Source organism: Charadrius vociferus, unplaced genomic scaffold, assembly GCF_000708025.1.
Source record: "Charadrius vociferus isolate BGI_N301 unplaced genomic scaffold, ASM70802v2 scaffold407, whole genome shotgun sequence".
In the NCBI taxonomy this organism is placed as follows: domain Eukaryota; kingdom Metazoa; phylum Chordata; class Aves; order Charadriiformes; family Charadriidae; genus Charadrius; species Charadrius vociferus.
Genome location: NW_009649852.1, coordinates 502337 through 526418, shown reverse-complemented (window position 1 = coordinate 526418; position 24082 = coordinate 502337). Strand labels below are relative to the sequence as shown.

Genomic DNA, 24082 nt, shown 5'->3' with positions numbered 1-24082 from the left:
GAAAAATCCTTTCCTAAGGTTCAGTCTAAATCTCCCCTGTTGGAGCTTGAAGCCATTCCCTCTTGTTCTGTCATTAATTACCTGTGAGAAGAGACCAGCACCAACCTCTACAGTGTCCTTTCAAATAGTTGTAGAGAGTGATGAAGTCTCCCCTCAGCAGTGTGGTATAAAATGGATTTTGGATATAAAATTTCAGATAGGAGAATTCCAGTAGCACAATTATATTGTTTACCTGAAGGCATCCTTCACTGAGGAAAGCTGTCGGCAGAAAAGGACCTGGGGGTGTTGGTGGACAGTCAGCTGAATATGAGCCAGCAGTGTGCCCAGGTGGCCAAGAAGGTTGTTGGAGTGTGTCCAGAGAAGGGCAACGAAGCTGGTGAGGGGTCTGGAGCACACGTCTGATGAGAAGCAGCTGAGGGACCCGGGGGTGTTCAGCCCGGAGAAGAGGAGGCTGAGGGGAGACCTTCTCACCCTCTACAACTACTTGGAAGGAGGGGGTAGAGAGGTGGGGGCTGACCTCCCTGGTGACAGTTGATAGGACAAGAGGAAACGGGTTCGAGTTATGTCAAGATTGGATATGAGGAAACATTTTTTCACTGAAACGGTTATTAGACATTGGAAGAGGCTGCCCAGGGAGGCGGTGGATTCGCCATCCCTGGAGGTGTTTAAAAAAAGGGTAGATGTGGTGCTGAGGGACATGGTTTAGAAGTGGTTTTGTCAGGGTAGGTTGATGGTTGGACTTGATGATCTTAAAGGTCCCGTCCAACCTCAGCGATTCTATGATTCTATGTCTGTATGTTAAGTTTGAATTTCCTCTGTGGTCGCTGGAGCTGTGCGCTCATGGTGGGTGAAGCTTTTCTTGCAGAAGGAAAACCTCTTCTGCTCAGAACTGTTCGTCCTCAGTGCTGAGTGATTTGTGTCTGCTCTACATTTGTCTGTTGGCCTCGTCTTAAGTGTTGGGCTCAGTTTTGTTGGGGCAAAAACTATTTCTTAAGGCTTGCACAATTTCACCTTTTTTCTCTCCCCCTGAACTTTCAAAATTATTCTAATAATCAAATGCGATTTTATACAGAAATGTACTCCTGAATCAGTTGAGATCTGCACTACGCTATTTCAGTGAATATACTATTTCAGTGATTATCTGTGAAATTTGGTGTATACTATTTAAATGAATATCTGTGAAATTTAAACGAAATTGTCAGTCACTTCCAAAGTCATACGTGTTTAATACAGAACTTGCATTAAACCTACGTGTGACCTCGGCCGTGCGATGCGATATTACGGCTCCGGTTGCAACAGGGCTTTTGAGTTTGAACTTTGGTGTCGTACATACGTTTTTGTTTGGTATTTCTGTGCGCAGAAGGGCTGCCTTGTGCTTATGTAAACTGGGCGGTATTGATTAGCAGGTTTTAATAAGCAAATAGGTGTGTTTCTGACGCGTACAGATGTTGAGTGCCTTGGTAGTGTCATTTGGAGTGTGGTCCAGTGACTTGAGGCTGGTCGAAGCCCCACGTCCTTGCAGTTACCCGGTCCCTCTCCTGACATAAATGACATCTCCCTGAGCGTATCCCCTTGTCCAAACCTGACCTCACTGTTCTGCTGTGGCTGTATTACACAACTGGATGGAAATCGGTTATTATAACGCGATATCGTTACGGTGCTCTGTGGTGCCATCTAATGGAAATCAAGCCCTGGCATTCCTCCTGGTCAAAAATGAAAGATGTCCACCTGTCGCTATCCCGGCTAAAGAAATTAGATGAGCATCTTAAAAATCAAAAGGCGACTATTAGTAAATCATATTGCCAAGTACATATGGCTTTTCTTAATTTCTTTCTTAATTTTCTCCAATTCTTTCCCTCCTACAGGCTCTTGATGGAAATGTATATGATCACCTTAAGGATTATTTAATGGCATTCAGCAGGACTGAACTAGAGACGTGCCAAGCTGTACAAAACACATTCCAGTTTTTACTGGAGACTTCCAGCAGGGTAAGTTTGAACTGAACGAACCTTTGTAACGGAATACCTACGGCATATAGAAGTTCCCAGGCTTAAGGTTTGCTTCCAAAAGAATGACAAAACCGAATGGTTATTATTTTTGGTTATTCCTGTGTGGTATTAAGTTAAAAGAAAGCGGACGGTTTTCTTGGGGAGAATTTTTCCTGTTGCCACCCAGATTGCGTTCTCATGAGTACACTTACACAGTACCAGGTCTTTGGAGAAGAGCAATCAAGGGATGTTCGCTTACGCTCACTCTGCACGTTTGAAAAGAGAAATTGCAGCTGAGTTCTGCACTGGGTAATGTGGAACCGCATTAGTCATCCGTCGCGATAAAACCCTGTGTTTGGATCATTTCTTAATAATTGACTGTCAACTTAAAAACCAAAATATTACGGTGTTTTCTCCCTTGAATTAAGAATGACAAACAGAGAAAACAGATTAGAGTCTTGTCATAGCCGTGGTTTGTTTGCTTTGTCAAGCAGCCAGAATTGGGAATACGTGATTGCTTCCAGGATAATCTTGATACTTAAATAATTCATCTGCTGGGCTAAAAAAAAATAATAAATAATTGCCATTGAGCTCAAACGAGCTGCTTTGGTGCCGTCATTATATTCCTTTGTATGTATACCTTAACCACCCGCACAAAACCAGAGCTCCTTTACGCTGGGACTTACGTAGAAACAGCGTATTTAACAGGTTCCTGATTCACCTGCAAGCATGCTAACTCCCACCTGATTAGGTAGAAAGAGAGTGGATTAAAAATTGGCTTCACGCTAGCTTGTCTTTAAATTTACTTGGCAGCAACTGTAAAGATAATGAAAATACCATTTTATCTTCTGTTGGGAAGGGACTTTCAATAATTTACCTTAGAGTATGTCATTCAGGTCGGCTTAAAATATCCTCCCCCAAAAGGCTGGTTTGGAATCTTTTAACCAAATATGCTTATATATAAAGGCTACATATTCGTGATTAATTTCTCAATAGTCTATGCGGTGCTTTGTGATGGGAATATCAGGAGCGTTACCTGGCTGAGACTCTCATCTGACTGAACTCTCCTTTGCAAACAGCTCGTTTGCGGAGGAATAACTTCGTTGTAGGTTTGTGCGCGCGGAGCTTGCGATAGCTCGTGGGAGCAAGCCGCTGAAGCCCGCAGCTTGCTTTGTACAGTAACAACGTCGTGCTGTACGGAGGAAAACAGTTCTCCTTCTGCTTTACTAAGTTAGCACAACGCCTGGAGAAGGAACGAAACTGTAAATACAGCTGTCGGGTCCGAACAGGATTTTTACAACTGGTTTGTAGCTCAGCAGCACCAATTTTCTCGCCGTTCAAGAATGCAGAGGAGAAAAAATTGTGTTACGTTACTTCTGAAAACCTGTGTCTCGCTCTGAAAGACTAAACACATCAATCGGTGGCTTATTCCACGGATGGAGGCTTTGCTCATCTTTTCATTTAAATTTTAAGCTTTTCCTGCAGGTCTACGTTGCAGGAATCGGCTCAAACAGGAGAGGTGAATCCGGAGTAGAAACTCCGTATCAAAAGCAGCTCGAGTATTAAGCGTGTAACAAATTTGTTAGCAATTTAGTAATTTGCAATAAAACCCAGCTTGCCATCAAAGCGAAGATTTAAATATTTATTGTGGGGTTTTTTTGATACTTCACCTGTTCTTTGTTAGTTTTAAGATCAGAAGCTTGCTGAGCTACCTCTAGAAAAGCCACTTCGGACCATTGGTCGGAACGCTTTAGTATTTTCATCTGAGCTATATTTCTGTTGCCGAGGTGGAATTCAACTATATTTACTTTTGAAGGAGACAAGTTGCTCCCCAGAAGTGCCTTCTTTCCTCCCGAGAGCGGGAGAGCCGGTGGGGACCGCTCCAGGCGCGCAGGGCGGTGGTGTGTTCCGCTGCACGGGACGTGGTCGGTCACCCAGTGCTAATGCAGATGGAGGGAAACCTCTCCCAAACAAGTTTTTCTGAATAAAATGAAGGTTTTTCATAGTTTATCGTAGCATCGTTTGTCACAGGCTTGGAGGTTTTATTACCGCTAGGTTGGGGTGACCCACGGCGTTCCTCTGGCAAGAAGTGTTACCCTTTGACGCTGGGCATATGAAAATGCGATTTAACTTCCTTTTCAATTGAACGGTTTTATTCAAGACTCGTACTTCTTGCAGTTCTCTTTTGGAAAAAAAAAAAACGATTTTCTTTGGAACATTTTCTGAAATTCCATTTGCTGTTTTGAATAACATTTCTGTGATGTTTCTGGTAAGAAGCTTCACCAACCTAGGGCGAATAATTTCATTTATGCACCTTTCTGACTATGCCTTCTTTTTGCACACGGTATGTATTTAACAGTTGATTTCAGGTCTATTTTAACATGTCAATTGACATTGACTTCATAAAGAAACTGCCTGAGAACATTGACTTAATTTCTGAATAGCAGGAAATCCATTCGGAAAAGTTGCGGCTTTATCCTGAGCTGTGTTGCTTCGGAGTCTTTTCATTTTCTTTTTAACTATTGTCACATACATTGTGCGAAATGCTCCCGGGTGTTAATTTGCTAGACTTGCACACTCTCAACGGTTGTTCTCATTTATAACTAAATATTGTTGTTTTGAGGGAAATTTTCTTCTGAGAGCTGTTGTAAAGATGGGGTTTCTGCTTTGAAGAATTGAGTTGGGTTTGAGTTAGCAGTCTACAGTGGAAGATTATTGCATTAAAATAACTGTAAAGGTTTTCATGTCCTCAGTAACTATGCTTTGGGTTTTTTTCCTAATTGAAGTTCGTTTGAAATAATTACCTGTATTTGGAGTGGCACAGAGGTGAGTGCTGCAGTCCATGATCCCGTGTGTCTCAAGGTCTACGGAGACCAGAGCTGTTTACCAGAAGATGTCACGATGCCGTGGTCAGTGCTGGGCATCGTCTGAAGCTGTGGGTGATTCCTCCTGTAGTATGGGAGAATGGATGGAGAGCAGTGCTGAGGAGAAGGACGTGGGGGTGTTGGTGGATGTGCAGCTCAACATTGACCCAGCAATGTGCGCTGGCAGCCCAGCGAGCCCCCGGCATCCTGGGCTGCATCCCCAGCAGCGTGGCCAGCAGGGCGAGGGGGGATTGTGCCCCTCTGCTGCGCTCTGCTCTGGGGAGACCCCCCTGCAGTGCTGCCTCCAGCTCGGGGGCCTCAGCACAGGAGAGACATGGACCTGGTGGAGCGGGGCCAGAGGAGGCCCCGGAGCTGCTGGGAGGGCTGGAGCCCCTCTGCTGGGAGGACAGGCTGGGCGAGGTGGGGGCGTTCAGCCTGGAGAAGAGAAGGCCAAAAAGGGGAGACCTTATTGCGGCCTTCCAGTGCCCGAAGGGGGCCTACAAGAAGGCTGGGGAAGGACTTTTACAGGGGCATGTAGTGATGGGATGAGGGGGAATGTCTTCAAACTGGAAGAGGGGAGATTGAGATGAGATATTAGGAAGAAATTGTTGGCTGTGCGGGTGGTGAGCCCCTGGGGCAGGTTGCCCCGAGAAGCTGTGGCTGCCCCATCCCTGGAGGTGTTCAAGGCCCGGTTGGACGGGGCTTGGAGCAACCTGGTCTGGTGGGAGGAGTCCCTGCCCAGGGCAGGGGGGTGGAACTGGATGATCTTTAAGGTCCCTTCCAACCCAACCCGTTCTACAATTTCCCAAATCTCTATTTATGGGAATTCCTCCACCAGACTCCCCGTATGTCTTCTCTGTATGTTTTCTACACATTTGAATGTGTTTATATTCAACTGCTGAGATTGGTGCAGTAATTATGTACTTTACTGTTTTAAATGAGTGCATTATTGGCCCTGGAGGACTATTTACTTTCTTCAACTGAAGATTAATTTTTTACAGTTCAGTATTTCGGTAACACAAGCATCAACATGTTGATGCATTAGAGAACATGTATTTACCATTGTACATACAGTGTAATCACAATTCTCAGTCATATACAATACTGCTGCTATTTCTGGGTAAATACCATCTTTATTATACACTTCTGTGCATTTAAACCCTCAGTTTGGTAGTAGATTTTTATAATTTCATGCTGCTATTTACGCTTTTTCATCAATTGAAGCAGTGAATACTCTGTAGAGTTCTTCAACCAGAGATACTATTTTTTCCCATTGCAATCACTGAGTTTTTCTTTATAAATATGTGTAAATTGTGACATACGGGATTTGTTTAGGGCTATGTGTCATGCTATGTGAAATGTATAATTAAACAAATTTAGGAGCTGAAGTAGTTTTGGTTTAGCAAAATGGAAACTATGAGAGTTTTCTCTGAAAGCAATTTGATATAAAGAGATTAATTTTGCAACTGATTTTGTATGCGTTCTTCCAAATAGTCTTTTCAGCTCCTGCAACTAATAATTTGTGTAAAAAGAAGACATTTCAGCTTAAGTAAGAACCGTGCACAAGAAATTATCCGCAAGAGGAGAGAAAAATATTTATGGTGTGACACCACATACCGTATATTTGATAGTTGGTGCTTTTTTCCCCCATTTTGCCTTTGTGGGATCTTCTGTTGGTTAATGGCAGATATTTTTTAGCTCTTTGTCATCCTGTGTGTGTCCTACCAGTGTGTTACACCGCCCTGAATCACCTCCTCTGTTTCCTTTTGTTGCCTTTAAGGTTCTGCTGTGGATTTGGTCTCTGTTTGAAGTAGTCTTCTAATTTTGCTATGTAGCATGTTTTTAAGTTTACAAAATAAGAGCTCTAAATGGCCTTTGTTATTTTCTCAGGTGGTGCGGGATTACAATCTACAGCTGTTTTTACAGGAGAACTCCGTGTTTCACAAACCGCAGCCTTTCCAGTTCCAACCGAGTGACAGTGACACTGTAAGAACCCCGCTGAATTCCTTGATTTATTTCTCCTTGCTCTATTTTTAAGAATGTCGTTATAAATGGGTAAGAGAATAGCCTTCCCTGGTATCCCAGGCGGGTTTAACCTCGTGCTGTATTTTTGGAAAAGAAAGGGAAAGGGGCCTGATTGCACCAGCTCTGCTTGCAGTAGGTGGGTGATCGTAACAAAAGCATCAAACAGGTTCACCGTCATCCGCAGAAGAATGGAATCTTTTTTTGACTTCCAGATTGTGACTAGCGGTCCCGTGTTTCTCTGCTTTCCGTGCAATTCTTACTACATTTTGTTTGCTTTTTATCGTGCTGGTGAGATTCTCCTAAGATTCACTAATACTGGGCTACAACGTGGGTGATGCTATGCCGAATAAAGTGTCCGGGTACCTCTAAATTGCTCAATGAATATTTATACATACATATAAGAAGTTATCCATTTAGAAAGAACACTGTTAAAACATTGCATTCCAAAATAATCACAGGAAATATTCTTTTGATACCCATGTTGCTTCCAAAGCAATCATTAATGACATTAAAATTGAGTAAATCGTAGTGTGTAAATACGTTTCCAAACAGCATTTCAAGAAAAGTAGGTTGTTGGTGTCCCACCGATGCTGCTAATGGTATTTTAAGAATTAACAGTTTAAGTCTAGATTTTTTTAAAAAATTCACCTTATGCAGCTTTTTATTATTTGAATTCATTCATAAATGGACTTGGACAGAAATGTCTTGATCTCCCGTTCAGGTGATTAAATTCAAGAACCCCGTTAATTGATATCTAAGGGTGATTTTTCCAGAAGTGCTGACATCTCTAACACAGTTTCCCTTTGTCTTTCCATTTTAACAAACTCTGAATTCGATTTTTCTTCCATCTCCTTTGTAGAGAGTCAGTTCTTTGGGGAAAGTTTGAGGTTGTTCTTAATACAGTGACCAGAATCTTTCTAACTCTCTTTTGCTCTGCTTTTCTAACCTTTGCTGCTGTGTGTTTTCCTCCTGGTGCGTTCTCCGCCTCCAGAGTTTTAATGCAGTTCAGCTGGTGGACATTGAGCCCTGCCCTGTCAGTGCTATGAGAATGACTATAGCGGAGGTATATGGGAGTATTTACGCTCAGCCTTTGGCTTTTGTGTCGTTATTGCTACGCGTGTGGCTCGGGATGCTGCGTTTACACTCGTGTAGAGGTGGCAACAGAATGCATAATACATATATAAAAAATGGGGTGAAGAAAAAAAAAAAAGAAGCTTTTTCCACAATGAGATTGAACTTAAAGAAGGAAAAAGCAATTGAACCGTGTTATTTGTGGGGATCGGCTTCACACTTCTCTTTTTCACTTGCCCGGCATTTGTAATTGATATTCTAATCTTTTGGGGGCATGAATTAAAATTTCACAGCTCGAGATAGCGATGTGTATAATTGGTTACTTCTCCAATGTGAACGGGGAAGCTTGTATGACAACTGCAGGCTATTAGTATGCGCTGATGAAATGCAGTCCCACTACTAATTTAATTTTGTTCTTTTTCCAGAGGGCTATCCCCGTGTAAAACAGAACTGCTATTCACCCTTATTAAACATTTCAACGGGAAAAATGACATGATTCTTTGACACGGCGCTTGTGCGGGCTGACACTGTGCCTGTGCGCTGCTTGTACTCCTTAACTTCAGGAGAATTTTAGAAGGCAGCGAAGGGGTCGTTCGCGTCTCAAGATGCGTCAGTACCTCACGTGTGGTGACTTCTCGACTTGGCTGACCCGCTTGGGCTGTAGAGTTACTGCATTTCTTCACTGCACTCCACTTTTTGAGCTTTTAGCTGCTTATTCTGTAACCGGTGTTCACAAAAGTAGATAAATTATGCGGGCTTCTTTATGACCCGTATAATTACGCTCAGCTAACAGGATCCTACAGGTTACACATTCACCATTTTTAATCAATAAGTACAAGAGAATGAGGGCTTTCGCTGAGGCTTTTGAATTCGTCAGAAATTGTATGTTTTCTCATTAATCGAACAACATTTAATAGAAGAACAATTATCAAGCATTCTTTTGCCACGTATTCTCTTTGCACATGGTCTGCTGAGGTTATCAGTTGGCTTTTAGTTTTTGTGGGTTATGCATGACAATTTTCACACCAAAGACTAACGCTGAAAGAAAGACAAGTAGAGTGATCAATACATCTAATTAAATGTTTAATAGTAACCTTTTCCAAGAACAAATTGTAGCCTCTCTTCAGACCAAATACCTGTTCTACCGTCACTGGGGTCAAAGTTTGGAGCATTTAAATATTACCGGAATGAAATTGTGAATATTGTAGGGAAGAAGAATGTTATAAACAATAACGATGTGGAACTCAGCTGTAGGAAAAGCTCAGAATACTTTTATAAATTCTGGTTTTACATGGTCTGTCTCAAAATTTTGCTGTTGCCAAAGAGGAACGTGGAACGGATCGCCGTGCGATCCTTGAGTCAGGTGCAAACCCCGCAGCTCAATTTACTTTTAAAATACTCTGCCCGTGCACGGTCAGAGCCTGCAAAAGAGACTATTCCGAAGAACGACAGGTATGAAATGGGTTTCCATCAGTTTTCAGTATTTTTGTTTCCCCGGCATCACACTAACACTGGCTGAGATGCAGACTCCGGCGCGTCCACAGCGAGAAGCCCGCTACAAAACATTTTACACCGATCACCTATTTTCCGTTATTTAAAACATTGTTTTGAGCTTAACTTTATGCATTTGTTCATGTTACTAAACTACTGAGATTGTTTCAGTAAATTCAGTAAATTCATTTTTTTTAAAAAAAGAAAATTTGTAGATTTTTTTCAAAACAAACCGTTTTCCCTTAAGGAAACAAGGTTTGGTTTTAAAGTATTCCATAAGAAAACGCTAAATTCCCAATGAGCTTTAATCCTTTCAATAAATGAATCCACGAAATGGCTTGGGCCTTTACGAACAGCAAGATGGAAAAAATAAAAGGGTCTGTTGAAATACCGTTAGCCTGGCAAGGAAAACCAGTCAGCACGTGCTGACCTTACACGGAGACTGCTGCTGTATTCGACGTAGTGACAGTTTAATCATCCAACATCCTCCCACGAGGCGCGGGATATTTATTAAGTCTGCAGAAATCCCTTGCGCTGAAAACATACTGTCCCCGTACTTCACAGATAAGCCCTCGCCGTAAGAACAGGGCGAAACAGAGAGGAAATCGGTCAACTTTTCTCTGTTTCCTGTTTGGAAAAAAGATTCTTTTTCCTTGAACCGCGTGTTATCACGTGAGAAAATGAGCCAGACGAGCAAAAACGTATCCGCAGTGCGAGAGGACAACGGCAGCAAAAAGCTGACACTAAACTTTGGAAGTCTTTTTCCTGTTTTTTATCTACGTGTCGCCGGCGACCATAGATTCCCCTGGACATTACCGGTGCTGTCGTTTGCTTTTAGCACGCAAGTAAAAAATGTAGCCAAATCTTATTTCTATGCCAGCATATCGGCGTGAAAAAAAAAATAAAATACATTTTTCTCACTGGAATTTGCAGAAAACATCTCATTAAGGTTGGTCGGAAAGTTTTGCAGTTTCATCCCTCATTGCTTGGATGCACAAGGTTTATAGATGAGATTGTGAGAATGAGGAAGAATTTCACTTCACAGGCAGAAGAATATCTTGAATGTGGAATCCTGGGCTGCATAGGGTAGAGTGTGTCCAGTAGGTCGAGGGAGGTCATTCTCCCCCTCTACTCGGCACTGGTGAGGCCACAACTGGAATACTGCGTCCAGTTTTGGGCTCCCCAGTTCAGGAGGTACAGGGAACTGCTGGACAGAGTCCAGTGAAGGGCAACCAAGATGATTGAGGGATTGGAGCATCTCCCTTACGAGGAAAGGCTGAGAGCGCTGGGACTCTTTAGCCTGGAGAAGAGAAGGCTGAGGGGAGACCTTATTATGGCATACAAATATCTAAAGGGGGGGTTGAAGGAGGATGGAGCCAGACTCTTCTTGGTGGTTCCCAGTGACAGGACGAGGGGCAATGAGCTCGAGTTGGAACAGAGGAAGTTCCGTTCCAACACACGGAAGAACTTCTTTACGGTTGGGGTGACAGAGCAGTGGCACAGACTGCCCAGGGAGGGGGTGGAGTCCCTTCTCTGGAGATTTTCAAGACCCGCCTGGATGCAGTCCTGAGTGATGTGCTCTGGGCAGTCCTGCTTTAGCAGGGGAGTGGGGCTGGGTGAGCTCTAGAGGTCCCTTCCAGCTCTGAAATTCTGTGATTCTGTGAATTTCTGAGCAGCTTTTGTTAAGCGATATCGGAAAAGTTAAATAAGCTATGCTTGTGAGAGGACATCGTGCTTGCTTGTGGCACGGCGTGTTTTCTCAACTCGGTAAGTGCCCAGAGGTTTGAAAATAAATAGAAATCACCGTATAAATGGGAATTGGGATTCCATTGAGGACTATGCGTTGTCCGACTTTACCTTTAGCGGGTTTCTGAGCATGCATACAGAGGCAGAGGTGTTGACTCATCTCAGCATTTACCATTGAATTTGTTTAATTATTTAAAAGATACTGAAAATTTATTTAGTTTTAAATATGTTTAAATATTTTAAAATCCCTTTGTTTTTCTAAAGGATGATCTAGTCTATTTTTATAATTGCTGACTCTAAATATTTGATGTTTCATATCAATATTTAAATCCAGACAAATTCACGACATATAAACTGTAAAGCTATTAAAAAATAATCCCTCAGGTAAGGCCCAAAGTGACAAGTTCTGAGAATGCACTACTTCTGTATTTAGAGTAGCCTGTGCTTTTAATGCCAGAACGGAGTAAGGTGACTGTATTTAATTATAACTTTTGTGAAGCTAAATATATATATATATATAAAAAAAAATATTTAATTTTATCACAGTATAAAGTCTATGGAATTACTGCTGAGGAGAGATAAAGTCATTCCGGTGAAGAAATGTCCGGTAGATGCCGAGCAGATGCAAGCGGGAGCCTGGCAAAGCTGTAGATTCCCTGGATAACTTGACATGTCTTGTGTGTGGCCGACATGACTAAACCCCATTTTATTTAATTCCTCCCATCCCGGTCGTGGTTAAAATAAGGTCTGAGCTATAACGTTCATATTTGAGGTCGATATTGAGAGGGTGGTTGGAAGAAAAGGGAGAGTCCACACCCTGGAGTTGCTGGCTCTCTTATCTTGGGTTGGATTTTAACAGCGTTTCTGATGACTTTAAGTATAATGAGCTGAAATTGGCTCACTACCGCATTGATTTTATTTTAATGTAGAGAGCACGCTGTTAGTATTGTTTCGTTGACAGTCCGGAAACACTGGTTAAGCAAAACTCCCAATAATTTCGAACAGTCAGACTAGAGAGCAGAAATAACACTCGAAAGAAGCCGCCACTAAAGAAACAGAGCGTTGTTTATATTGCGTTGAAAATATCTCTGAAATCAATTTCTCGGTGTCAAAGTTGATTCAAAAGATACTTTTTCCTTTCGTTGCCTAATGAGAGCAATTTTTCTATAGTTATAACAGACTGCGGTATAGATTTTTGGAACGTTGGATGGGAATGCAGCTGCTGTGTTCGCTGAGGCAAATAAGGGTAATTATGAGGGTGAGGGTGGACATCCACTAAGGAAAATACACTGCAGTCTAATTTAAAAATTAATTTCAGTGAGAAGATTGAAAACTTTAAAAAGTAAATAAGATTAAAATTAAAAAAAAAAATAAAAGGATTTATGGCTTGTACTCTCTGCTGTATAACAAAACTGCTTAATACAAAAGCATCATGCACTGGGAGCAACAAAGCTGCATTAATCACTGACATCTAACAAAAAATGATACTTTTAAGATTCCAGTCTTTCAAAAAAAAACCACCAAAAACCCAGAGATGAGAAAAAACAGAGCCAGAACCTTTACAGTAACCCTATCCTAACGTGTTTGGCATCGGCTGCTGCAGCAAGCTGTGTGCATAGTCTGTTTCAGAGGAGATTTCTAACTAACGGTCAATGATCCCCCAAAATAATTAATGCACCAAAATTAAAAATAAACCCCCTAAAAACCAATGGGATAAATTATTCCATACATATGGCTGTACAACTGTTCCTTTCGTGGGTAGTTTTAGTAAGGAGAGTTTCGGTTACACCAGATGTCAGACAATAGCTTCTATATTTGTTGAGATTTAACTCTTTTGCTGTAGAAAATTTCTTTAGTAAAAAACGTGCAATCGTGTGGGGTGGACTATTTTTCGGCCCAGATGACGTCAAAAAGTCCCAGGGCCCCTTTTCTCTCTTCAGATAGCCCAGGACCATCTTTCTCGTGATGAGTTTAAATGTAATTAGTTTCTTTACTCCCTGCCTGATAGGATGCTCCTTATCCTCCTGCAGCCCCCCAGCGCTGGCCACGGTGAGACCTTAATTTATTAGATTAAAAAGCAGAATGTGGTTCTGTAAAGCAGCAATAGTAGGTTGGTTTGGTTTTAACTTTATCATAACATACGTACAGAAGTTTATGTAACCTGTTAATAGTAGATGGAGGTCCTTTTTTATTCTTCTGAGTGTTAAAAACCAAACCCTGTACGCAAATAATCTTTATTTTTATGATGGGGGTGTCCTGTTTGCAACGTTGAAAGTTTACTGAAGTGCAAGTCAGTCCTGGCTCGCTGTTGGCTAAATTAAAATTAAATTAGTTCTGCAATAGTAGACTAAAATGAGCACCAAACTTGACTCACGGTTTTCTTACGACTGCTGCGTTTAACCATGAGATGTGTGAAAAATGTCATGCATATTCCTCCCTTCTCCCTGGAAGCGTTGATCGTCAGGTTGAGCCTCTTTTTTGACGTTGGCATGGGAACCTCTCATTTTCACCTCTTGAAAAGAAATGCTTTTTAGGTGTGTTTCGTGTCGGTGATGTGCATGCAACAAATGTTTACTGTTTTTTTCCTTTTGTTGAAGCGTACTTTTTTAGTCTTCAGCTACAAAAATAAGGAGCTTTTTAGGCTCGAGAGCCAACTTCTTTTCTGCTCTTAAAACTGCACGTGTGCCATCTGCATCCGGATATAACGGCCGAAATAGGAGAGCGCAAGCCCTGCGGTTGTCCCTCTCGTAAGGCAACTCCTGCACCTGCAACAACATTTCAGACAAAAATGGAGAAGCGACACGTGTCTACAGACTCAAATGCATTTGTTAATTTAAGAAACAGCCTCTAAGCTCTTTAGCTGGTTGAAGTCATCTAGTACTTTCTGTTGGTTTACTGATTGAATTTTTAGCGTTAAACACTGCTTTCACTGGTATCCAAACCCTGAGGGAGCAGCAGAACGTCCGTCTAAGTTTAGCTCAGGTTTTTTCGCTCTTCCTTCATTCCTTGGCCATGGTGAGCGGTTTTGGTTTGCCTCTTTTTTGGAAGAGGTTAAATTGAGTCATTGGACATCTTGCCACCACCGAGTTCCAGTCCTGAAAACACTTAAGCAAGAGCTTAATTTAGTAAATCGGGTTAGGAGCAGACGCTTCAGTCCCTCCACCTTCTTCCCTCTGCTTTTCATTTTTATGTCTACAGCAGATAAATCTCTGATTTAACTCCTTTCTTCGTACCTATGTAAATGTCAGTTGGTTTTTCATTTCATACGCCTCTACCCTGTCTTTACCTGAGGATACAGACTTCTCGGGTCATCTTTGAAGTCCTCCTGAAGCATGTACTCTTCCATCCCAGTCAGCTTGCTGCTGCTCCTCTGCTTGTAGGATCCTTCACAGCCTTCTGAAGCGCCAGCAGCTTGGTCTGTTACAGGTCAGGTGAAGTCCCTCCCGGCCATGCCGGCTCCGTTTATTCAGGAAGCGTTCCAGGTCCTGCTGGGTTTGAAACCTTTCTCCTACGCTGGCTTCTCAGCCAAGTATTCAGACCGGGCATTTCCACCGCTCCCTCTGGTCTTGTCCAGCTTAGGAGTTCATGTTTTCAGCTTCTTCCCCAGGAGACTAAATTTTTCCTCTAGATCTTGTCTCCTGCTTTTGCCTGTACTTCTGGTATCCACACAGACCACAGCTCTCAGTCTTTCCCCTGTGCTTTTTATTACCCCATTTTTACGTTGTTTATTTTTAGACCTTTAAGGAAGGGTGAGGTCTGCTTAGATACAATACTGCTTTATGAATAACTAATATGACACTCTGATCCAATAACAGTTCATTTCTTTTCTATGCCCTTAGGAGTAGCCACAAAGTTTGCATTCATTTTTCTGGTCAAGTGCTTTTGAGGAATAGATTAAAAACCAAAAAAGCACTTGGGATAATGCAGAAGGTTATCACGCGACCGAAAAAAAAGTCTGTATTCTTTCTTCATGAAAATGAGATGCTGAGTTAGGAGCAAGACCAGTGGGAACACTGAAGATTCGTTAGGAGATGTTTTATAGGGGAGAGGCAATGTCAAACAATTCTGCACAGATCTGCAGCTGTTAAGACTCAGCTGGAAGCGGTGGAAGAAGAGCAGCTCTGTGGAAAGAGACCTGGGTGTCCTGGGGGACAACAGGATGCCCATGAGCCAGCAATGTGCCCTGGTGGCCAAGAAGGCCAATGGCATCCGGGGGGGCATCAAGCAGAGTCTGGCCGGCAGGTGGAGGGAGGTCATCCTCCCCCTCTGCTCTGCCCTGGGGAGGCCACATCTGGAGCGCTGTGTCCAGTTCGGGGCTCCCCAGTTCAAGAAGGACAGGGAACTGCTGGAGAGGGTCCAGCAAAGGGCTACAGAGTTGATGAGGCGACTGGAGCATCTCTCTTACGAGGAAAGGCTGAGGGACTTGGGGCTTTTTAGTCTGGAGAAGAGCAGACTGAGGGGGGATCTTATCAATGCTGATAAATCCTTCAAGGGAGGGTGCCGGGGGGATGGGAACAGTCTTTGTTCAGTGGTGCCCAGTGATGGGACAAGAGGGAACGGGCACAAAGGTGACCATAGGCAGTTCCATCTCAACTTGAGGAGGGCCTTCTCTGCTGTGAGGGAGGCAGAGCAGTGGCACAGGCTGCCCAGAGAGGTGGGGGAGTCTCCCCCTCTGGAGCCATTCCAAACCCGCCTGGACGCCGTCCTGTGCCACTGCTGGAGGTGCCCCTGCTCTGGCAGGGGGGGGCACTGGGGGAGCTCCAGAGAGGTCCCTTCCAACCCTGACCAGCCTGTGATTCTATGATTAAGCCACCTGAATAAAAGCAGGGAAAAACCAATGTAATATTTAAACTGGGGGGATGGGTGAAGAGAGCTGCACCTGCCTGTTCTTTGCCCGGTACGCAGTTTTGCCCTCCTACCTGTTCATGCCAGAGCTAACCACGTGCTTAGAACTTCCCTCCTCCTCTTCTGGGCTGTTCTATGTCTAATCTAACAATTCCTTTTACTTTGAAAATACTACTAAGGTGGGCTTTATGGCTCTGTCCTGCTCCCGTGGGTGAACTTCATGGAAATGTTTGTTTCTGGCTTTGAGCTAAAATACCTTGACGTCGCATACCGGATTGTAAAAGCCTCTTGGGGTTTTGGTTTTTGGGGTTTTTTTTGGTCATTGTGAGCAACGTGGGGATGCTACCTCCCCTCCGCCCCTCTTTTGATGTCTATTAATGTATGCCTCGTGGCCTTCTGTAGGGACAAGTCGAAGCACTGCAAGCTTCTCAGCTGAGTTATGGCTTCTTGAAATAGAGGCGGAAAGCGGCCCGGGAGTTTCCTGGAGCATTAGATATATTTCAGAGCCCTGTGGCGGGAGCGTGTATGCGCGTAGGGGTTGTCCTCCTTTCCCTCGCTGGCCTCTGCTGTTGGCCATCATCTCCTTCACAGAATCGCAGAATGGTCAGGGTTGGAAGGGACTTCTGGAGATCATCCAGTCCAACCCCTTGAATCCGCTGCCCCCAGCTCTCTTTTAATAAGAGGATGAATAAGAATAAAGGCCAGATTCAGTTTTGAGGAAAAGGAGCTTAGCTGAACAAAGTAACAAGCTGAAGCCATTTTTGCCTCATTTTCAATTAAATCCTCTGCGAGGATGTTAGCATAAGTTAGTATTATTGCCTCTCCCATGAGGGCAACGTAATCTAAAGGCATTAAGTCTTGCTTTCGTTATCGCTTTGGTTTGCTTCCCAGTGTCTCCTCCAGTCTGTACCAAGTGCTGGTATTAACGTTGTCTTCCTTCCTTGACCCGCATTGTGCCGCTTGGCCTGCTCAAACACCCGATGACACCGTCTCTTCTGCTGCCCCACCTGGGGACTTCTCACCTCGCCTGAAAAGAATTCCTTGTCTTTCTGCTCGCTGACCTTCCTCCTGCTGCCTAACCTTGAATTTCTCCTTCCTAAACGACCGTTGCGTACTTGTGGGATCTTCTCTAGTTTCAAACCACACCTGATGGAGAAAAATCCTCTCTTTTGAACCAGAGAGGAGAGAGTGAGAGAGGGTAATTCATGCAACAGTCATTTTTGTCACACATGTGTACGCAACCTCAATTTGTTTTGAGCGGCACTAAGCGTACTCTGTCTTCTTCAGTGATAATTTATTAGGGGATTTTTTCAGTTGATCTCGAAGGTTGTGCAAGATTATACAAGCCTGAGGAGGAGTTGTGATGAAGAAGAATACAGGGTGGCTCTGGACTGCACTGGCTGTCTCGGTAGTGAGACGTGCATCAGTCAGCGAGTTGTCCAGGAAGAGGAGTTGTTCTGGAGGATCCTCTTTGGAGTATTGATTAACATCAGTTGGAGAAACCACTGAAATGTTTGCTGTAGGAGTCTGTTCTGTTGTGCCAGGAGCACACCCTGGGAAGGTGGCGTGAATATAATGTCTTCTCACAGCTCATTTTACTGATGGGAAGAGTCTGAGATTAGCTCAGAAAAAAACCCCAACATCATAGAATCCCAGACTGGCTGAGGTTGGAAAGGACCTTGAAGATCATCGAGTTCCAACCCCCCTGCCATGGGCAGGGACACCTCCCACCAGACCAGGTTGCCCAAGGCCACATCCAGCCTGGCCCTGAACACCTCCAGGGATGGGGCCTCAACAACCTCTCTGGGCAACCTGTGCCAGTGCCTCACCACCCTCACAGCGAAAAACTTCTTCCTAATGTTTAATCTAAACCTGCCCTCTTCCAGTTTATATCCATTCCCCCTCGTCCTGTCACTACATGCCCCAGTAAAAAGTCCTTCCCCAGCTCTGCTGGAGCCCCTTTAGGCACTGGAAGGCCACAATGAGCTCTCCCCAGAGCCTTCTCTTCTCCAGGCTGAGCTGCTCCAACTCTCTCAGCCTGTCCTCCCATCAGAGGTGCTTCAGCCCTCGGATCATCCTCATGGCCCTCCTCTGGACATGCTCCAGCAGGTCCATGTCCTTCTTACGCTGGGAATCATCTAGGTTGGAAGGGACCTCTGGAGATCATCTGGTCTGGAGCCAGTTGCCAGTTCCCAGGTTCATGCCCAGACAGCTTTTGAATATTTGCAAGGACGGAGACTCCACAACCTCTCTGGGCAACCTGTGCCAGTGCTCGGTAACCCCCACAGGGAAAAACTGTTTCCTGATGTTCAGGGGGAACCTCCTGTTCCTCTGGTCCTGTCACCGGCCACCCCTGAGAAGAGCCTGGCTCTGTCCTCTTTGCACCTACCCTTCACATATTTATATAGATCCATGAGATCCCTCTGAGCCTTCTCTTCTTCTGGCTGAGCAGTCCCAGCTCCCTCGGCCTCTCTTTGTAGGAGAGATGCTCCAACCTTTTCATCATCTTTGTGGCCCTTTGTTGGACTCTCTCCAACTGAATCGTTATTAAATTACTCATCCTTACGCAGTCTAGGTGCCGTAAGTGTGTACGGAATACCAACACATATAGAAGAAATATCAGGAAACCTACTTTAGTGGAAAGATTGAGACCGATTTACATCCGAAACGCTGAGATGTAAACGCAGAAGGTAGTTGCTGTGGCACTCATGGAAATAAAGAAAGACTGAGAGTGATCGAAGTAATTAAATGCTGGAACGTCTGTCCTCAGCGATTCATATGCATTCTGTTCACTCTGTAGACAATAGAGAACTATTTCATCTTGCTTTAGTTGACATTTCTTGAGGGAGGAGAAATTATTATTATATTTTTTGTTACTGACACAATAAAAGCAGGCATAAGATGAAACAAGATCCAAAAACATGGTTTGAAATTAAAGTTCTTTTGCAGCCAGTTTTTTTTACTTGACAGAAATGGTTGTGCTGTTCTAAAATATTTGATGTCGTTATGATTCGATCTCAGATTACCAAGAATGAACCTAAATGGCCAACTGGATCACGCTTAACCTTTCATCTTTGCTTCCTGTAATGCATGGTTACTTTAGAAATTAGGTGACTCCATCATTTTGATATAGTGTGTGGGTGAAATTGTGTTGCAGTTGTATTCATCGTGAATGTCTTCCGTTGCAGTAGAGCTGTGTCTGGCATTTGGCGTCACGCTGATTTTCCTGAGACAGTTGACCTGGGACTTCTTGTGAACTTTGCTTTGCTGTCATAGTTGGCTTCCCACAACGTGGTACCATTGCAGAGTTCACACAGAAGAGAATTCTTTTTGTTGAATCTTTCTTGTTTTGCATGAAAAAAAGATCCCAGGCTGATAAATGTAATATAAAGTTATCCTGTAACTAAATACTGTCATATTTACAGAGGTAGCCCTGGGGCTATGTCATAACTCGTTCTCTTCTTGTTTTCCGTTCCAGAGTCGACAACTGGAATCGGAAACTGGAACGACTGAAGAACACAGCCTCAACAAGGAGGCTCGGAAATGGGCTACCCGCGTAGCCCGGGAGCACAAAAACATCGTCCACAGTCAGCGGGTAGGTTTGGAAAACAGATTTTATTTGGTGCAGCTCCGCACTGCATGAAAGAGGAGCTGCTGCAAGCGCTAAGGAATTATTTTTGTCCTGTTACCTCTCCGGGCAACCTGCTGTTTTCATCTTAGCCTCTCTTGGTAGGATGCACTCAAACTGCCGGGCTAGCAGCTCCTCAAACATTTTGGTTCGTCAATACGTTTTGTTATTCCCGTGTAAATCTGAAGTGACAACTTCTACTTTACTGCAAATAACTTACAGACTTACCTCTGTTCTACGCAGCTTCCTTCTGCTCGAACCAAAGTTTCGGGGGTTCTCTCACCGCCACTATATATATATTACCTGTAAAAAAAAATGTATTAGTTTGGATATTTAAAGCCTTTTCAAGACTAGGAAAATCCACAAGTAATTCGCGCTTGAATCTAATGTGAAGACACAAAATTAAGTGTGTATTGATAAATTTATTTCTACGTATGTGGCTCAATGTAGAAGAACCTCAGGCTGTATTTGGACATTCTAACTGGTTCTTCAGGTAGCTGTATTTTGGAATGCAGCTGAGATTGTCTAGGAACGAGACTAAAGTCAGCCAGTAGAAATGCATCCCTTGGGTCACTGCATTCCTTAAACATCTATGGAAAGGCTCTCATGCCCTTGTTTGGAGACAGTGTTGGGACCCACGCTAAGTTCTTGTGCTAACTTCTGCCTAAAAACATCTGTTTCACATGCTCGGGTCACGCCTGACTTGCACAAACTACATTAAATTCTCTTAAAGAGGATGTGTCTGTACTACAGTATCTGTAATATCGTATAATATTCTATGAGTTTCAGCCCAGGAAGTGGGGAACCTGCTGTCTAGTTCCACTGTGGTCTGAGCCATTCCTCAAACTACACAGGCGGAATGTGGCCAGCAGGTCAAGGGAGGTCATCCTCCCCCTCTCCTCTGCCCTGGGGAGGCCACATCTGGAGTACTGCATCCAGTTCTGGGCTCCCCAGTTCAAGAAAGACAGGGATCTGCTGGAGAGGGTCCAGCAAAGGGCTATGAAGATGATGAGGGGATTAGAACATCTCTCATATGAGGAAAGGCTGAGGGACTTGGGGCTGTTCAGTCTGGAGAAGAGAAGACTGAGGGGGGATCTTATCAATGCTGATCAATCCTTCAAGGGAGGGTGCCGGGGGATGGGAACAGTCTGTTTCCAGTGGTGCCCAGTGACAGGACAAGAGGGAACGGGCACGAACTTCAAAAAAGGAAGTTCCATCTGAACCTGAGGAGGGCCTTCTCTGCTGTGAGGGCGGCAGAGCAGTGGCACAGGCTGCCCAGAGAGGTGGGGGAGTCTCCCCCTCTGGAGCCATTCCAAACCCGCCTGGACGCCGTCCTGTGCCACTGCTGGAGGTGCCCCTGCTCTGGCAGGGGGGGGCACTGGGGGAGCTCCAGAGGGCCCTTCCCACCCCCACCCATCTGGGATTCTGTGGGACTCCAACGTGGTTTCTGTGATTCAGCAAATTCTCCTCCGGACACAACGTTCCTGTAGCATTAGCAACTTCTGTCTCCATGTTTAAGATGCTCTCTTCCATCCCGACATGCATATGGAGTAATATACCCATTTTAAATATGTGAATATCAACATATAAATGAGTTGATTCATACCACAATATCGTGTTTCCATGAAGATGTTGAAACATTCCCCCAAGTGAAATTTCCATGTGAAGTACTGTGCTCTTGCCTTGTTCATCATCTGTTTTCCTGGAATGGGCTATTGTCGGTCAACTCAACATCTAATCAAACAATAATTTCCCTGAATTGTTATAAATATTTATCATGTAAATGGCTTGCTAGGATTTACTACAGCTGTGGTGCGTTTTCTTATTTCTGACAGACACTTGAAGAGCTAGAATGCCACGGGCCGGTGATGTCTGAGCAAACCCGAGCAGAACTGGAGCAGAAAATAGATGAAGCCAGAGAGAGTATTCGCAAGGCTGAGGTAAGAAGGAAATTATTTTGGCGTGCTCAGCTGCTTACCGTGGAAGGATTTATGTTACAGCTATTTAATTTTTTGTGTGGAAATATAAGCTTTTAACATCAAAAATCGGGGAATTTTAGGATGTCAATTTTTTCCTTGATTTCGTACTTCTCAAATCACTGAATCAACTTAATGAAAGACTTGAGGTTAGGAGAATAATATTAAAAACCACTCCTGATGAAGAGTGATTGAACTTGCTGCATTTTCCGCTATTGTGCAAAGGTCAAGAATCTCTATATTTAGGGGCTTTGTCTTAAATAGAGAAAAAAAAATCTCAAGTTTCCTCGTTCCCTTCTGCTTGAAGGAATTAATGCCGGAAAGTGGTGATAATATCTCTATCTTCACACTTTTTGGCTTCTAGGAGGAACTGCCACACACCGATGTGCCGCCTTCTGTTCTGGTATTTTTTGATATATGTCTTAATTTGTAATGTCAATGGGAACACAGTTGAAATAATCTCTGTATCTCCTTCTACTTTGAGGTACTTTTGAAAAGGTTACAGAGGTTTATGAGACCTGTTCTGGGTTAAGAAAGACTCAGGAAAAAATAAACTACCTTCGTACTCGACGGCCGGTGTCGGGTTGGTAAAAGTTAACTGTTTTCATGGCCAGTGAGTCAGAAAACCTATTGCAAGCAACAGGAACTGATCTATTGGTTTTCGGCTGACTGGGTCGCTTAATTAAAACTGTAGAGCAAACATAATTGTTTCAGTTAAGTGCTTCTCGTACCGCCAGATATTCAGAGTACCTGATGTAATTAGGAATGTGATTTACAGTTCAAGAGGTTAGAAAATAGAGAGTAAAAATATTCCTCCTCCTGGTGCGATAAACGTTGGGCTCTCTTTTTAAAACAAATCCAGAATATGTTCTCTTAAAGCAAAATGCAATAGCCTTTTATTTTGAGTAAACTGTTTCTAACAGACCATATTCCAAAGTACTTCAGTGTATATGTAGTTAATGATTAAATATGCAAGGACAGAGAGCATGAGAATGGGAGATAAAAGCAGCAGCAGAAGGAAACAAAATCAGGATAAGAAGTTGCAGAGGAGACGGTTCTCGCACGAAAATAGTATAAAAGGTACAAATGAAATCAGCCTGGAACTGTTTGCAAGTCTTAAGAACGCATAATGAACAGAACCCAATAAATCAGTGGAAACTGAGCAAAGAGATAAAGTGTTTCCTTGGGGGAGGTGGAGGAGAGAAAAACTGTCACGAGTATTTTTTTATTTGATAAATTCTGCAAAGTTAGAACTCTGAAAGCGCGTGCTGCAGTAGTAATGGCTAAGAAGGGTCTCCGCAATAGAAATCAGGCCGTGGTCCTCTAAGAACGATACAGAGCGCACCAAGGCAGGGATAACACACGGTTATTGTCTGGGCGGATGCAGCAAAGAAGAAATTTAAGAGCACACGAGGACTTTTGCCCAGCAGAAGGTTGGCTTTTCTGAGGGAGTTAGCTAAAAGAGCTGCAGCCAAAATTGCAAGTTGCCTTGGCCACAGCAACAGAGTAGAGGGTAGAAGGAAGATGCCAAGAAGTGGAAGGTTTATATATAAACTAAAGAGACGTGAAATCAGAAATAAACCCTGGAGTGTGCCGTAGGAGGCAGCGGTCTTTTCCAAAAGCGGAGGAAGGGATAGAGCTCCATTGGGAAACACACCGGGCAAGAAGCGCCTGGCCGGGGAGGTGATTGATAAAAGCGATAAACGGGGGAAAATACAGCGTGCCGTTCTCCGATCTAATGAGCAGCAAATGCAGAGTCATATATGCACATCCTTATAAACACCAAACGGTACTCCTGAGAGGCGAAGAGCAGGAATATTTTTCTCCAAGATGCGTTTTAGAGTATTTGGTAGAAAGCCTTTAATATAGACAAATAATATATTTTTGTGGTTTTCCAGTGCTAGCTGGTGTGTCGTAGTTAAACTGTCCCTTAGCTTTCTAATATTTAACACACGTTCTGTTTCACACCAGAAGATGGTGAAAATGCCAAGTACTTGAGTCTCGGAAGACTCAGTGGTTGGGTGATTTTCACTCATTTTCTTCTTTTTCTTTTGATACACGTTTTCTACTGTGCATTTCAAGGACATGAAGTTGTCTCTGAAGTTTTGGACGGTAGGTGTGTACGCCGCTTTGTGTTTTATATATCACCATGTAAGTTCTTTATAGTATCAGGTTGGGGGTTTTTTTAAGAGAAGCCAATAAATGAATTCAGTAAGTTTTTTTTTTTACTTTTCCTTAGGGATGGCCTTTCCTTTTAGCTTCAACCCTTATAAGTCCCCGCTCCTCTAAGTGACACTATTAAGTAATTTCAGGACTGTTAATTAGACAAGAGATATTTGCACACGTACGATCCATGGAAGAATAACCTATGGAAGCTTTGAGTAAAAATGTTTTCTTTTGTAATGCAATTGTAATTCTTTGTAGCATGTGAAAACCAAACATTTGCAG

At 43.5% G+C, this 24082-nt stretch overlaps 1 protein-coding gene across 1 annotated transcript in view; it reads left to right on the top strand.

Annotated features, from left to right (window-relative positions):
* Positions 1-24082, top strand: part of FCHSD2 (FCH and double SH3 domains 2) — a 175680-nt gene that overhangs the window by 124686 nt on the left and 26912 nt on the right. The window contains exons 8-11 of the mRNA XM_009890990.1: positions 1866-1988; positions 6743-6838; positions 19509-19625; positions 21494-21598. Coding sequence (XP_009889292.1) covers positions 1866-1988; positions 6743-6838; positions 19509-19625; positions 21494-21598 — 441 coding nt within the window. The remainder of the gene's footprint in view (positions 1-1865; positions 1989-6742; positions 6839-19508; positions 19626-21493; positions 21599-24082) is intronic.